The sequence below is a fragment of the Drosophila serrata genome, unplaced genomic scaffold, assembly GCF_035046125.1.
Source record: "Drosophila serrata isolate PLE 108 unplaced genomic scaffold, ASM3504612v1 contig_276, whole genome shotgun sequence".
Classification (NCBI taxonomy): Eukaryota; Metazoa; Arthropoda; class Insecta; order Diptera; family Drosophilidae; genus Drosophila; species Drosophila serrata.
The window spans coordinates 6,413,104-6,430,181 of NW_028257174.1; the positions used below are offsets into that span (position 1 = coordinate 6,413,104).

The window sequence follows — 17,078 nt, forward strand, 5'->3', positions numbered from 1 at the left end:
TCCGAAGCTTAGCAGCTACTTACACGCTTGGTGAAAGGTTCCTCCCAGAACTGGGGACGCCGGCCCTTGGCCAGATAGTCGTCCATTTTGATGACATCCTGCCACTGCGACAGCTCCTCGTTCGTCAGCCGCAGCTCAGCGGCATCGTAATCCTCTAACTTAATGTCTGGATAATCACCGCCGGACTCTTGTTGGCTTCCGCCGGCTGATGTTGATGATGAGGAGGCAGCCGATGCACTGGCGGCCACTGCCACAGCTGCAGCAGCTGCCACGGCAACGGCAGCTGTGGCGGCTGCTGCTGCACTAGCCGCAGCATTAGGGGCAAACTCGTGAGCCATTATTATGCCGTGTTCGTTGATCAAATAGCCGGAGGAAGAGGAGCCGGATCCACTGCTCCCACCACCACCACTACCACCTCCTCCTCCTGCTCCGGCCTCATAACTGCAGGCAGCAATGCTGGTTGGTAAAAGGGAGGCGGCAGGGCTCGGTGATTCACCTCTGTTCGCCACCAAATGCTCATTCTCAATCTCCTCCACCGACTGCGGCAGGGTAACAACGCCTGAACTCTCCTTCTTTGTCTCTGAGGAAACGGGACCATCCTGTCCCGCTGACGATGACGACGACGTTGATTTCTCGTAAAGTCGTCGAGCATGACGCAGCTTGCCATGACGCTCACGTCGCTCGTTAACCTTCTCCGGCTTCTTGGCGTTGACACCGCTGGAAGTGAGAACTTCTGGATCCAACTCATCGGTACCAACGGTGGCCTCCGGTTCCTGTTTGTTGTCGCCGCTGCTATCGGTGGTGATCATGGGGGTGGTGGGCCTGCGACGTGACTCTTCATTTGTCTGGGCCCATTCCTGGCCAACTCTCGCCTCCTGCTCAGTAGCCTCTGACTGGAGAAGCTGCTGCTGTTGTTGCTGCTGCTGTTGTTGTTGTTGATTGCGCAGGCGCTGGCGCTGTTTGGGCGGGCAGGCAGCTGGGGGGGAGGCCAGCGAGGCGGCATGGGCCACCATGGGGGGCTCCTCAGCAAAATGTCGAGCTGTCTCCAAATAGGCGCGCTGAGCGGGCTCCAGGTTGGCGGCATACTGGGCCAGCTTGCGGCTGTTAAAATTAGTTTTATTTATTAATTTATGTTTACTTTTTGAGGAATTTTAAACTCACACATTGAACACGTCGTAGGCATCGTCTAGTGGCGGACGTCCTCGCTTGCGTTTGGGTCCCAGATAGTGCTCCACGGGTGCTGTGCCCTCCAAGGACGAACCGCCACCTATCGCTCCCCCTCCAACTCCACCAGGGTTAGCTGCTCCCGGATGGGGTGTCATCACGGGCATGCGGCCCAGCACACTCTCCATGCCAGGCGATGATAGCCTATCGCGCTCCCTCTCTCGCTCTCGATCCATCAGGTTGGAGCTGTGCAGATGCGACGAAGCTCCCTGTTGTTGCTGCTGCTGTTGGAGAAGCAGGTCCTGGGCAAAGCTCTCTGCCAAACCACGCGGCGGTGAATGGAATTCAGCAGCGGCCATGGGAGGCGGTGGACCGTCCTCATCATCTCGCCAAGTTACCTCGGCCAGGCCCTTGATCTTAAGGTCATCGGCGGTCTTTAGCAGCGAGGGGAGACTAGCCTGAACATTTAAAATATAATTTAGTAAAGAACTCAGTTGTTAAATTCCCTCTTAAATACCACTTACATGCTCCACATTGATCTCGCCCTTGTACATGAACTCAATCAGGCACTTGACCTCTGCAAAGGTGACATCCTTCATGATGATTATTGGATCCCTTTCGCTGGCATAATTCGAGAGCACCGTGTCAAAGAAGGTGCTGCAGGCGCAAAGGACCACGCGATGGGCTCGAATTAATTGACCCTCGCAGGCCAGGGTCACATCGCAGAAGCAACCTCGATCCAGGAGCTGCGAGAACATGGTCTGTAGATTGCTATGATGGTACTTCCATCTCAGGCAGTACTGCTGCGGCAACATGATGATGCCGCGCCTGTTCCTGCCCCGGATGGTGGTAATGCTAGTTCAAGGATGTCTTGCTGAGTTCGTCTTCCACTGGCAGTGCTTCTTCTCCTACTTTTCTTACTCCTAAGTATTATTTATCTAGAAGAAATGGTTAGAAAATAAAAGATTTCATTAAATATATACTTAGATATTAATAATTTTAATAATAATATAGCTTTCAATCATATGGAATGCATTTTAAACCACGTCTCAGTTAAAAAGGTTTAGATTTGGCCAAGTTTTTTTTTTTTTTGATTAGTCAAGTCAAAAGGTTGGTCTATCGATTATGGAAGATTCCTGTGTACATATCGATAGGTTATTGTTTCGATAGGCCTGCTTGAGAGGCAACCCTGCATAAAGTGCCTACAGGAAAATGTAAATGGATTTAAATTTATTAGTTTAAACTACAAAAAAAACGATTAAAGCTTAAAATCAAACATTTTAGTTAGCAAACTAAAGTAACTTAAATTTAAATACAATAAATAACCGTAATAATCATACAAATATTTATACATTTATTTATAAGAAGGTAAATCATACATAGTATAAATTATATAATAATTCTTCCCTTCAAATTTCAATACAATTCAAATATGAATTCTGATAATAATTTCTTTATCTCTCTCTACTTTTTTCTACTTTCTTTTTGCGACCCTCTCGTAAATTGACTTTTTCTGTTATATTTATACAATTTTCCAGGGATTTGGAACCGTTTATTGGTGTTTTTTTTTTTTTGTATCTTCTGGCTCTGAACAGTAAAAGCATTCGTATTCGTATCGATAAACTTGTTATCCCCAAACCGAATCCTTTCGCTGGGGCATTTATGTGTAAATGTCAATCGGAGGACATGCAGCTTTTTAACTATTTAATGAACACGTTTTTTGCCGCCTTGTGTTACGTCGTCTCTTCTCCTTTCTTTGTCCCTCCCCCCTTTTTTTCCAAGGTATTTTTCGAATTAAATTCATTGCAATTTTGTTTCTTTTTTTTCGACCAAATAAATAATCGAAATTCCCGCTTTATGCTCAGCATGTGCTATGAGAGAAGCGTGAAAAAAGCAGGGCAGAGCAAAGAGTGTGGCAGGAATCGTCCTGGAGGAGGACTCTCCTCCTGCCTGCCACTCATCGAATGGCGAGATGTTTTTTCCAGCTCCATTTCCCTGGCAACAAAGAAGCAGCAACAGCAGCAGCAGCGCCAATGACTTCCAGTCACTGGGAAAAAAAGGGGGGCGGTAGTTTTTTCCTTCGCTTTGACTCTCTCTCTGTGCAAGAGCACCATAAAAATGTCCGTTCTCGTTTTCGTTTCATTTTATTATTATTTTCCCCAGCCCCTCCCCCTTCCCCCTCCCCCCTTTTGTACACATAAAGAATTTTCATAATTTTTTTTCTTTCTGGTGCACACTTTTATGCATCGCAAATATTATGCGCAAGGTAAAACTTTATTTTGTTTGTCACTACTTCCCCCCAGAGCCCCCACACACATGCATTTATGTAATATAAAGTATATAAAAATATATATCTTGTATATATTCATATATGAAAAGTACGAGTACATGTGTGAAATGAGTTGACGCTTAATAAAAAACACAATTTCCCTTTTGCTTTTCCGCCAGATCTGTCAATATACTTAAAACGCAAAGGTATGAACACGAACAAAAAATAAAAATAATATAAAATCAACATATATACATATATATAAACAAATATGTATGTGAATGAAAAGAGCAATTATAAAATCCCTTTTGTTGTCGATTTCCACAGATTCCATACACACAGAAATCGTAATTGGTAAAAATCGACGTGACGAAAGAGCGAAATAAATTGATTTTCATCTTTGTGGCTGGTCAAAAAAAATTCCATACCATATTCCATAATAACTGAACAATAACTATGAAAAGTAGAGCCAGAACTCTATTAATTAAATGTCTTAACAAGGAAGAGTAAGTTTATTAAATGAAGTATAGATTATATCTGTAATTATGACACTGCCTTGATGGTTACATTACCTAAAGCATGGTCAACCTTGATTTTTTTAATATTTAATCTTTCGATATATGACATTTAAGTTAGAGGAGAACATAATTTAATAAAAATTACTACAAAATTATTGGATAAAAACTTGGTTTAATTAACTTACAAAATTATATTAATTGAAGGTATATTTAATCGTGTCTTAAGCCATTATGACACTTCTTTTTTTTACTTCCATTCATAAAAGGATTAATTAGAAGATTTAATCATATTTTGTGGCATTATGACACTGCAGGGTTGCATTTATTTAATAAAGGTTGCATGGTCATATTTATTTTTTACTTTTTTCTATTTAAAGATGTGAATCAAACCTAATTTGGTTACAAGTCTATAACTCTCTGAGAATGTTTCTAGTGAACCTTAATCTTAAGCAGGAATTAACAATTGGAAAAACCTGGCTAAAAAGGTTTTAATAAGCGAGTATGAGTCCCCCTTTTTCCAGATAGTGGACAATGTCCTTAAGAGGATATATGTTATATATATACACAATATAATGTGAACAGGTATATAGCATAAAATAAAAAGGATGATAGAGTTGTGTCCACATATATATATATATACTGGGTAGTGTCCCTTTTCCCACACACACACACACACCCCCCTCAAGGAGCGCCCACTTTAACCCTTACCCTGGTTAAGGCAATAAATTTTAAGAATTCCCCCAACAATTTTGTTACCCTTTTTTCTTTCGTTTTATATATATATATATATTTATATCTGCTAACAAATTTTGGGATTTTTTGTCTCTTAAACTTGGTTTGGTTGGGTTTCCTTTTTTTCCTTTTTTTTTTTTTTATTTTCGTAAAACGCATTCTTGCTTTTAGTACTAATAGCACAAGGGGTAAGAGAAAGCAACAACAAAAAAAAAACAAGAAATGAAAATGAAAAAAAGGGTAGGATAAAAAGGGGAAGGGATAAGAACTTTATGTTAGCTGCGTTTTATGTCCAGTGTACAAAATGGACCTCACACACACACACACACTCTGACATTTAGGGAAAAGGACATTAAGAGTAAAGAAACTCCAGCTTGGGTCTCAGAAAAAAAAAATCAGCAAGCAAGAAGAAGAAGAAGCAGGGAGCGTTAAAATGCTGCAGAAAAAGCTGCTGAAGAAAGAAGCTCAGCTCAGCTCAGCTCGCGAACAGAATGCGAAAGCAAATTTCGCTTCACCTTTTTTTGCAGCTACAAGAAATGCCAAAGGAAAGTTGAGAAACAAAAAACACAAACTGCAAAAAACAGAGAAAAACCCAAACGAAATAAAAAACATCAGAACACTGGCAAATAAATTGCACAAAAAAAGGAAAGAAAAACACAAACCAGATGGAACAAAAAAAAAAACAAGGAGAAAAGGCAAAAAAAAAGAATAAGTATAAAATGTTGAGGAAGAAAGGACTTCTTCAGAAAGTATATAAAAGAGAGCTATATGCACTTAAAAAGTATATAGTATATGGAAATGGATAAATGGGTATATGTGTTTCTGGGCGATGATTGATATATAAAGTATAGTAAATATACAAAAGAAAAACATACATAACTTATATAAGTTACATGTTTTCAAGATTCACTATAATTTTTCAAAATATTTAACATAAAACAATAAATAAAACTAACTTCAAAAAGCCAATTTTTACATATCCTTGCAGCGTGCAATTGAATTAAAGGATCAAAAGCTAAGCTAAGCTTAAAATATTCGCATTCTTAAATGAAAATTAGGTTGCCCAATCAAAGTTTTAAAATATCAACAAAATTTCAATTTTTCTATGCTTTTCTAAGTTAGTTTTAAATAGGTTAACAAAACTGCTTACTCAGTTTAAAACCTGAATTTTTTGGAAATTTTTGAAAATGTAATGATGTAACCCCTTATCATTTTTGGAAAAAAAAATTTCTTTAAAATACAAATAGATCGGCTCGCCTTTTAATGCTGATCCATAATATATATGATTTATGAGTTCGGAAATGACTCATTCTCTGCATTACAAGCTTCTAACTGAAATTACATATAACACCATTCTTTGAGCAGATATATTTTATATATCTATATTTTTATATGACAATTTTTTTGACCAATTAAAGATTCAAAATCTCACAAATCAGCCAAAAATGCATTAATTTTAAATCAGAAAGCTGTCCTATGCTAGTTTTTATTAGGTAAATAAATCTCTATACTCAATTGAATTTTTAAAAAATTTAAAAATTGATCAATTTTTTTTTTTCATTTAACGATATAACCCCTTAAAAAATTTGGGAAAAATTTATTAAAATATATTTTCTTTAAATCATGTCTAGATCAATCCGCCTGTTAATGCTGATCAAGAATATATATGATTTATAGGATCGGAAATGACTCCTTCACATTGTTAGAAGCTTTTGACTAAAATTATAGTACCCTCGATAGGGTATAGAGTTGCATAATAAAAATATCAATCCTTTAATGTTTCCTATTTTATTTTCCGTTAATCTTTAAATAATAATGTAATATTTCAAATGCTTAAGTACTAAAAAATGTCATCTACCTATTATTTAAGCAAAAGTGGGTACCGATTAAAGAAATTGGGCATTGTAAGAAACAGTTTTCGAATTTTGTATGTTATCTTTTTTTACTATAGTTTTTTATTCTTTACTATATAAAATAATAGCATTTAAAAAAACCAAATGTCCGGCACTTAAAGATTTGCATTTGGGTTTAGTTTCTATTTCGGTTTCTAACTTGGCTCTCCTCCACCCACACAATAATAGGAAAACCCCATCCCCTTTCCCCCCAAAAACACACACATATATACTATATACAGTATATATATGTATATATAGACAAGAGTTAACTGCAAAGGGTTTTTGATCCCAATCTTTTCTCCACACACACACACACACACACACACTGGAAAGCGTTACACATTTAAGTTCCTTAAAATAAAAAAAGCTACATACATACACGTACATATGTAGGGGTTACTGAGGGGGAGGGATGGGGTATGAGGGGGGGTTTGGCATAAAAAATACATGTTTTATTGTAGTATATTTTTCCCGCCAAGCACACACACACACACACACGTTGCTTGAACTCAAAAACCAAGCCACCCGACCCCCGCCTCCTCCTCCTCCTGCCGCCCCCTTTTTCTTTTGGATTTTCTCATGGAAAATATTTTTCAGTTTTTATCACATTTTTCTTCTTCTTTGGATTTCGTTTTGTCTGTGTGTGTGTGTGTGTGTGAGTGTGTTTTGCTGCATATTTTTTACTTGCTTTTTTTATACATATATTTTTCTGCTGCTTGTAAGCAGTGCAAAAAAAAGGGGGTAAAGAAAGGGGCGTAGGGAAGAAAGGCCAGAAGAAAAAGGGGGTTTCTTTTTGCAGTATTTTTTTCTCCGATTTTTTATTTCTTTTTTTTGCTTTGGTAACGAAAAATAAAAAGGTTGCGAGCGGAAAAATAAAAATGAAAAAAGACATTACAGCGACGACTGCGACGTTTGGAGAGACGCAAAAAATAAATAAATAAAAACACAAAAAGCTGGCAGAACAGTATAAGAGGGGAGAGAGAGGGGGGTGGGTTGGGAAAGCATAACGACCGTTTCTCGTTTCATTTCGTTTGGTTTTTCCGCTTTTTTTTATACCAGCTTTTCCCCCCTCCTCCTCTCAGCACCAGCACTTTATTATTATTTTCAGTTTCTGTCTTTTCCCCCCATTTATTTTTCTTTCTTATTTCTCACTGTGCTCCTTTTTTTTGTTGTACTATTTTTTTTTTATTTTTTGCTCTCATGTTTTCCTCCATTTTCTACTTTTTAAGCTGTAATTTTTTTTACTTGACGTTTTTTATGTTTTTTTCTGCTCCTTGCGCTCCTTTTTATTTTCTGCAATTTTATCCTTTTCTTTTTTTTAATATCGATTTTCATGTCAACTTAAATGAAAGGTACACAGTTTTCCATACAACAACAACACACAGAAAACGACAAAAAAAACAGGAAAAAATGAAAAGCAGCAAAAAAAAAAAATAATAAAAAAGAAAGAAAGGGAATGTAAAAAAAACCAAGAGTACGGAATTTATATGGTGGACCTGTCACCCATGTGTGTGTGTGTGTGCTGTCTCTTTTTATTATTAATTTTTTTATTCACACACACACTCGTATATTTTCCCCATTTCCTTTTTGTAAAATGCTCGACAGGGACAACGACGCTGAGGAAAACAACTCCAAGATATCCCGAGATATTTCCACTTTTTCCCACTAGTTTTTCCTTAGCCTTTTTTTTGAGGGGATGTAAGGAAGGAAAGCAGGGGGAGAGGGTGGGTGTGGGAAGCCATGATTAATGGAGAACTCAATCGAGATACAATTTTACATATATGAATATATATTTAATATAAAAACAGCAAGGAACTTAAATGTTTGGGATCTCCTATATATTTGGTTTTAGAATAAAACAAGAAACCAAAGAAATTAGATTTTTACCTTTATGGAAGTTAATATTATTGAAAGTTTTAGAAATTTAAGACTCATTTTCTAGAGTCTAAATAGTCTATGGCTTTCGATAATATTAAACTAGAAAGATGAAATGAAAAAATATAATTTCATTGGGCATTTTAAGACTCATTTTCCAAAGACAACTATCGATAACATTAGATTCAATTTGAATTATAATTCAGATAATATTTAATCGAATTCTTTTGATCGTTTTTAATCTTTTTTATTTACAGGATCCTATCTATACAAATATATTAGCTTGAGTTTCCAAATAAACAAATTATATAAACGTTAGACCTGAATATCTTTTTTAATTATACAAAAAATATCATTAATGGAACAATTCCTTCAAGAGCTAAGCTATTTTTCAAAATGTTAAATATCAAATAATATTTATGGATGCTTCAGAATGTACTAGGAGTCTAAAAAAAAAACTTAAATAGGTGTCAAAATTATTCAACAAAATAGTTTATAGTAAAAGAAACAAATTTACATTTTAGATACATTATTTAATATTTTAACAACTTGGATATTTATGGAGCACCATAGATATAAATCATTATGTATCTCATCATTTATAAAAATAAATAAATTTATAAAAAAAATACCTACAATTGCTTTTCAACTCAAAGAAAATTCAAGGCTTAAAAAAATAAAACGCTTAACAGCAAAATGGTGAAAATGAATATGAAAAACCTTCCTTAACTCATACAAAAGGATAATCCCTTCCACAAAAACCCCATCGATATATTGAAATTAACTCAAACAAACCAAATTGGTTGTTTTTTGCTCAACAACAAAATGGAAATATTGGGGAAAGGGAAAAAAAGAGGTTTTGGAGATTGGGGTAAAAATGCTGTAACCGCATTATCAATTGCATTAAGGCAATGGATAAGTGCAGGACACCAACTATTACACATACTACACTGTATATGTATATATAACTCTATATAATTGTATATAGTGCATGAAACACACACGTTTATATATATATATTATATCCTTCGTGCTATAGCAATTTCCTTTCTTTATTTTGTATTTTTTTGCGGCTCCTTCAACAGCAGCAGCAGTTGCTTTTGTAATTTGTATAATTTTTTAACATTGTCGACGCTGCGCTCCTGTTTTTTTCGATTTTTGTTTTTTTGCCAACCCAAGTTGGTTTTTTGTAATACCTTTTTTTTGAGCTTCTTGTTTTCCTTTTCACTTTTTTTGTTGTGCTTTGTTTTTGTAGCTTTCCTTAGCAGGGAGCAAAAAATTTTAATATAAATTTATGTGCAGGGGAGGGAACTTGTTTGCAAATGGAACACGGCAAAAATATATATACATATATATATTTATATATATATGTGTGTGTACATAGCAAGTAGAGTGTTTTACACAATTTTCATTTTGGTTATTTTTAATATTAATAAAAAACATGAATGTATATATATAGAGCTACAAAAATATATAATACGCAAGCGAAAAATATATGGAAATGAAAAAGTTTCATATCCGTTTATTTCTTTGTTTATGGAGTGGCTCTCGGAACCCAGCTTTTCCTCATCCTCCTCCTTTTCTTCGCTCAGTGAAACGTATTTTATCGCGCCGTAAAAAGTTTAATAAAACAAAAAGATAAATTCAAAACAAAAAAAATAAACAACAAAATCATAACCATTTGAATTCCCCCAAAAAGTATCAAAAAACTTTAACAGAAAAGAAGAAAAAGAAACCCCTGCCAAAGGACCTAAATATTTTCATCAAATTATATATAGATAGTCCTGAGATTATATAAATATAATATGGATTTCAAAGGGGAGATATATGGTAAACAAAACTGATGTGTTTATTTTTGGCATCACATATTTCTAAACAGATAGGATTCATTCTCAGACGAAGCTTGGGAAAATCCAATCAAAATAATTAAGTTTTTATTCAGCTGATAATGTCAATGAGGGTTTTTTTTGTATATTTGATTTATGCAAACATTTCTTTTCTCCCTCTCTGTTTTCTTTAAAAAACCGCAACCAAAGACATTCAGAAATAAAAAAAAACCGAAATACAATCAGCAGACATGCGAATTTCACATTGAATACAAGAAAACGCATTAAATTCAGTGGAAAATTTGCATCGAGCATACAGTTAAGTGTCTACACTTTTTATACCTCAGCAGGGTTATTATTTCAGTCAGAAAGTTACTATGAACAGTAAGTAACCACGATCAGTAAATAACTCAGAACAGTAAGTATCTATGAGCAGTAAGCAAGTATGATCGATAAGTATCTATAATCAGAAATGAACTATGATCAGTAATTAACTCTGAACAGTAAGTATCTATGACCAGAAAGTAACTACGCTCAGTAAGTATCTACCATCAGTAAGTATGTATGATCAGTTACTAACTTTGAACACTAAAAAACAATGACTTGCAACTTTTGTAACACAAGACATATCTGAGACTTGGCCGGCAGCAGTCACTTCGTTCCGGGGATGTTTGAACAAGTTGGGAATCATAAGCACAGAAGTGCGAAATGCGTTTTGGCACACATTTCCAGCTATTTGAATGAAACTATGGAGTTATTCTTTTATATCATTTTACTTTTATATAAATCGGAGCATGGCGAATCGGTGGACTATATATACACATATATAGCTTATATAGGAACAATCGGACGATTTATAGAACTATGATCAGTAATCAACTATAACCAGTAATTAACTATGATCAGTAAGTAACTCTGAACACTAACTAACTATAATCAGTAAGTATCTATGAACATTAAGTAACTATGATCAGAAAGTTTCTATGACTGGTAAGTATGACCAGCAAGTATCTATCACCAGTACGTATCACTGAACAGTAAGTAAGTATGATCAGTAAGTATTTATGACCAGTAAGTATCTATGAGCAGTGAGTAACTCTGAACATTAAGTATCTATAACCACTAAGTACCTATTATCAGTAGGTATCTATGACTAGTAAGTATGTATGTATGATCAGTAACTAACTTTGAACACTAATAAACAATGACTTGCAACTTTTGTAACACTACACATATCTGAGACTTGGCCGGCAGCAGTCACTTCGTTCCGGGGATGTTTGAACAAGTTGGGAATCATAAGCACAGATGTGCGAGATGTGTTTTGGCACACATTTCCAGCTATTTGAATGAAACTATGGAGTTATTCTTTTATATCATTTTACTATTATATAAATCGGAGCATGGCGAATCGGTGGACTATATATATACATATATATAGCTTATATAGAAACAATAGGACGATTTATAGAACTATGATCAGTAATCAACTATAACCAGTAATTAACTATGATCAGTAAGTAACTCTGAACACTAACTAACTATAATCAGTAAGTATCTATGAACATTAAGTAACTATGATCAGTAAGTTTCTATGACTGGTAAGTATCTATGACCAGCAAGTATCTATAACCAGTATGTATCTCTGAACAGTAAGTATCTATGACCAGTAAGTATCTATGACCAGTAAGTATCTATGACCACTAAGTATCTATGACCAGTAAGTAACTCTGAACAATAAGTATCTATCTCCAGTAAGTAACTATGATCTGTAAATATTTATGACCAGTAAGTATCTATGAGCAGTAAGTAACTCTAAACATTAAGTATCTATGACAAGTAAGTAACTATAATTAGTAAGTATCTATGACTAGTAAGTCTGTATGTATGATCAGTAACTAACTTTGAACACTAATAAACAATGACTTGCAACTTTTGTAACACAACACATGTCTGAGACTTGGTCGGTAGAAGTCACTTCGTTCCGGGGATGTTTGAACAAGTTGGGAATCATAAGCACAGAAGTGCGAAATGCGTTTTGGCACACATTTCCAGCTATTTGAATGAAACTATGGAGTTATTCTTTAATATCATCTTACTATTATATAAATCGGAGCATGGCGAATCGGTGGACTATATATATACATATATATAGCTTATATAGGAACAATCGGACGATTTATAGAACTATGATCAGTAATCAACTATAGCCAGTAATTAACTATGATCAGTAAGTAACTCTGAACACTAACTAACTATAATCAGTAAGTATCTATGAACATTAAGTAACTATGATCAGAAAGTTTATATGACTGGTAAGTATGACCAGCAAGTATCTATCACCAGTATGTATCACTGAACAGTAAGTATCTATGACCAATAAGTATCTATAACCAGTAAGTAGCTCTGAACAGTAAGTATCTATGACCAGTAAGTAAGTATGATCAGTAAGTATTTATGACCAGTAAGTATCTATGAGCAGTAAGTAACTCTGAGCATTAAGTATCTATGACAAGTAAGTAACTATAATCAGTAAGTATCTATGACTAGTAAGTATGTATGTATGATCAGTAACTAACTTTGAACACTAATAAACAATGACTTGCAACTTTTGTAACACAACACATGTCTGAGACTTGGTCGGTAGAAGTCACTTCGTTCCGGGGATGTTAGAACCAGTTGGGAATCATAAGCACAGATGTGCGAGATGTGTTTTGGCATACAATTCAAGCTATTTGAATGAAACTATGGAGTTATTCTTCTATATAATTGTACTAGCATATAAGTCGAAGCATGGCGAATCGGTGGACTATATATATATATATATATACATATATAACTGCAATAGGAACGATCGGAAAATTAAGAAAAAAAAATTAAAACTTCTACAGTTTTCAACAGATTTCCATCAAATTTGATATTTAGCCATTACATATTTATCTAGAATGTTGTGTACAAATTTATGAAAATCGGACGACTTTATCATATAGCTCTGTACAAACAATATAAAATGTATATGTGAATGAAATGAAAGCAGGCATTACTTTATTATTTTTTATCTATCTTTTCAATTTTTCAGTCACATTTTATGACAGAAATTTAGTAGTAAGCATTTTTATTAAATGAAATATTGATATTTATAATTTTCTATAATTATTAATTGAATATTTTTTACTAATGTTATCAATAACCTGGCACCCTCTTTATAAATAAGCCGAAGGTACCAAAGATAAAATAAACGCAACGACAGAAAGACGAATTCAAATGAATAAGCAGTTTCTCCGCTTCTATGAGAGGGAAAAAAAGCACACACACACACACAAAAGGGAAAAGGAAACATCAACAAAAAAATACAAACAAAAAAAAAACATAATAATAATAAGAAATGTAGAAAGAATTCGCATTCGAAAGCAATTCAAAGGAAAAATCTATGCGTTCTTTTGATTCTCGCTTTCTTGGCAAATTGGTAGGAGTTTTTTCTTTTTCTCATTTTTCCTTTTCGTTTTTTTTCTGTACGGTCGGGTTTATATTTCTTCCGATAATGATACCCAGTATTCAAGCAAGAGCATGATATTTTGATTTAAATAAATATTTTTGCAATGGAAAAAATTTTGTATGATGATAAATGGGTGTCTCGATTTATAATTATATTATAGTTATAATTATTATCAACTTCAGTGATTGGGGATCTTTTAAAGATTATAGTTTTTGGTAAAGAAATATTTTTAAAATTATTAAATAATATTTAATTGAAAAAATTTATATGTTTTAAATTATATTTTATTTACTGCTAAAAAGATCCTCTTGAGTATCTAAAGCTAACCTTCCTAGAAACTCCTTTGCTTAATGCTAGAGCTGTAAAAATATCGATATTTATTATAGAAATAATCGAAAATACCTTGCAAAATAAAACTATGTAGTTTCTCTTTTTCTCTATATTCTTTAGAACTCTTCTGTTTTTAATTAACTTCATGACTGGATATTTGTAATTCGAAACGTTTTGACACATTTCCTTTTAGCTGCTTGATTGCGGGGATGGCCAACAAAACGAAATTCATATTATTAATAAGTAATAAAAAAAAGAAGCTAAAGAAAATTGCCAAAGCGAAGAGAACAGCACAGCAAACCAACAAAAAAAGAAATGCAGAAAAAGAAGCATCTTACAGATACGCAGGTTTCCCCCTTTTTTTAACTTGAACTGTCTGTATATAGATACTGGAATATATATATATATTTATATACATAAATATTTTCATTTGGAAGATTCTGCGGTTGCGTTGCCTTTGGGTTTCTTTAGATTTTTTTTTTTTACTTTATTTTGGAATTCCAAATGCCATCATCAAACAAACAAAAAAAAACAGAAGGAAAAAATACTTATGTTAAAAATGCAGACAGAAAATCGGTCCTAGGCCAAGATCAAGACCAGAATTCCCCCCAACGAATCCCCTTTGGCAAAAAAAAAAAAAAAATATATATGTATATACAATTGCGAATAAGGCCAAGTGCAATAACACTTAATGCAGACACACACATATTCGCACATACCGATCCATAAATATATATATATGTATAGTATCTCTGGAGAGCTACGCAACATCATAAGGCCTTCTTCTGCCCCCAAAAACAACAACATTACGATGGCAACAACAAAAAATAAAAATAAAATACAAAACAAAAAAACAACAAAAAATCAAGCCACAAGAACTGTGTAGTAACCTTACTTTACGATCCTCTATAACTATGATAGTGATGCTGCAGCGTTGCTTCTGCTGCTGCTGTTTCTGGCTTCGATGTTGCTGCTGTTTTTGTTCTTCTGTTTTTTATTTTTTGCTTTGTTTTTCTTTCTGTCATTTTTTGTTTAGTTTTTTCCTTTTTGTTGTTTTGTTTTCGCAGCGCATTCGCCTTCCGCTTTTGTTGTTGCCTTGCGCTGACTTATGCAGCTCCTTTTAACTTGGTCTAAAAAACCCCTTTTCTACCAACTTGCTGACTATATGACACTTGACTGGTACAAAAGGTCCCTTATAATTAAGATATATAACTATAAATTATATGAAATATATGTATCTATAAATTTAAAGATAAATTACTTATAAATTACCAATAAATTATAAGATATAAATCTATAGTTTATAAGATATGTATCTTTAAATTATAAGATTTATATCTATAAATATATTCTATTCCATTTCTATTTCTAAGATATTATTATTAATTGCATTTTGTTTTAATATAGAATAGTTCTTAAGTAATTAAGACACCTATCAATTGTTAATTATAAATATATAACTCCGTTTTTAAGGCATATTAATGGTATTTATAAACCATTACAGGGTATTCTCATTTCAGTCAGAAGCTTGAAACGCACTGAAGAAGTCATTTCCGACCCCATAAATTATATATATTCTTGATCAGCATCAAAAGCCGAGTCGATCTAGACACCTTAGGATGCAAAACAAAATTTAAGAATTTTTGTCAAAATTTTTAAGGGGTTCAACCGTTAACTAAAAAAAAAAAATCAAAAAAATTTAAAAAAAATTTAAATTTTATATTGAGTATGCAGATTTATTAACCTTTAAAAAACTAACATAAGAAAGTTTTCCGATTGAAAATTAATGCGTTTTTGCCTGAGTTATGATACTTTTTCTCTGCAAGGGTATACGAATTTCGTTTTTCCAAAGTTAGCTTAGTTTATGTACTTTCTTGATGATTTTCCGATAAAAAATAAAATAACAACTTGATAATTGTTTACTTTTCACATAACCTGAATAAATTCCTAAACCGTAAACAAACTTAAATAGTGTCATATAGCCTTAGTTTAGAACTTTTTCCAAAGTATGTCTCTTTTTATTATTATTACTTTTTTTTTGTTAAGTTGTCTTTGTTGTTGTGGCTGTTCTTGTTGAAATTATTAGACAGCAAAAGCAACAACAATAGCTGAAAAAAACACGCAGCGTCCAGTAAGAAAGATAAAGGAACATTTTTCTTTTTTCCCCTCTTTTTTTGTGCTTTTGCTCTGAGCGTTCATTGCATCTGTGTAACCTCAAGGTTGCTGAACCTCAAAGGAGCTGGAAAAGTGGGCGAAAAAGGAGCTAATGGAAGGGGGAGAAGGAGGAAAACGAATGCAACAAGAACTACAAAAAAAAGATAGTTATTACCATAAATAGAGTCCTGGCAAAAGCTAGTAATATATTTCAAGTCATAGTTTCAAAATTCTGTAAATAATAATAGTTCTCGACTTTAAATATCCTTTTGAAATATATTATATAAACGATGAGCTATATGATATATAGATACTCCCAAACCATCCACCTCATAAATGTCTTTTTTGGCCATATAAATTCATCTGGCAGATTGGTTTTAAATCAAGTCAAGGTCTGGCCAAAAACTATAAATAATGCTTTGGACTTTCAGGGGGAGAGATCTGGAAAACCTCCTTTTTCCCCAGGTAAAAAGTCAAAGGAGCTATAGATGATCAATGGTTTGGAGCAGGTGCAGCAACACCAGAAAGATGATGATGATGATGATGATGGAGCTCAGGTTTGGAGCACAGAAAAAACGAACGATGCCAGAAGGGATCTCTTCCTGGCTGCAGGAAAAACGGCCCTTTTGCCTGGCTTTTCTACCTTGTTAACTGATGCTTCTTCTTTGGAAAAGCTGCACAAAAACCTGGCTGGCAAAAATAGCAAACCAAAACAACTAGAAAAAAATTTAAAAAAAATTCGAATAAAACAAAAAGATAGAGAAAAGAGCGAGCGGGAAACACACAAATTGCGAAGCTGGAAAAAAAGGAAAAGCTGCTTTG

At 34.1% G+C, this 17,078-nt stretch overlaps 2 protein-coding genes across 3 annotated transcripts in view; both read right to left on the minus strand.

Annotated features, from left to right (window-relative positions):
• LOC110181587 (uncharacterized) overlaps positions 1-17,078 on the minus strand; it is a 29,044-nt gene that overhangs the window by 1,104 nt on the left and 10,862 nt on the right. For both annotated transcript variants that reach the window (XM_020949380.2, XM_020949381.2), the window contains exons 2-4: positions 1,689-2,102; positions 1,162-1,622; positions 24-1,101 (exon numbers count right to left, since the gene is read on the minus strand). In XM_020949380.2, the coding sequence (XP_020805039.2) occupies positions 24-1,101; positions 1,162-1,622; positions 1,689-1,979 (1,830 nt within the window). In that variant the 5' untranslated portion in view covers positions 1,980-2,102. The remainder of the gene's footprint in view (positions 1-23; positions 1,102-1,161; positions 1,623-1,688; positions 2,103-17,078) is intronic.
• LOC110181476 (uncharacterized) overlaps positions 2,077-17,078 on the minus strand; it is a 38,184-nt gene continuing 23,182 nt past the window's right edge. The window contains exon 6 of the mRNA XM_020949224.2: positions 2,077-2,102. The gene's annotated coding sequence lies outside the window, so the exon portion shown is untranslated. The remainder of the gene's footprint in view (positions 2,103-17,078) is intronic.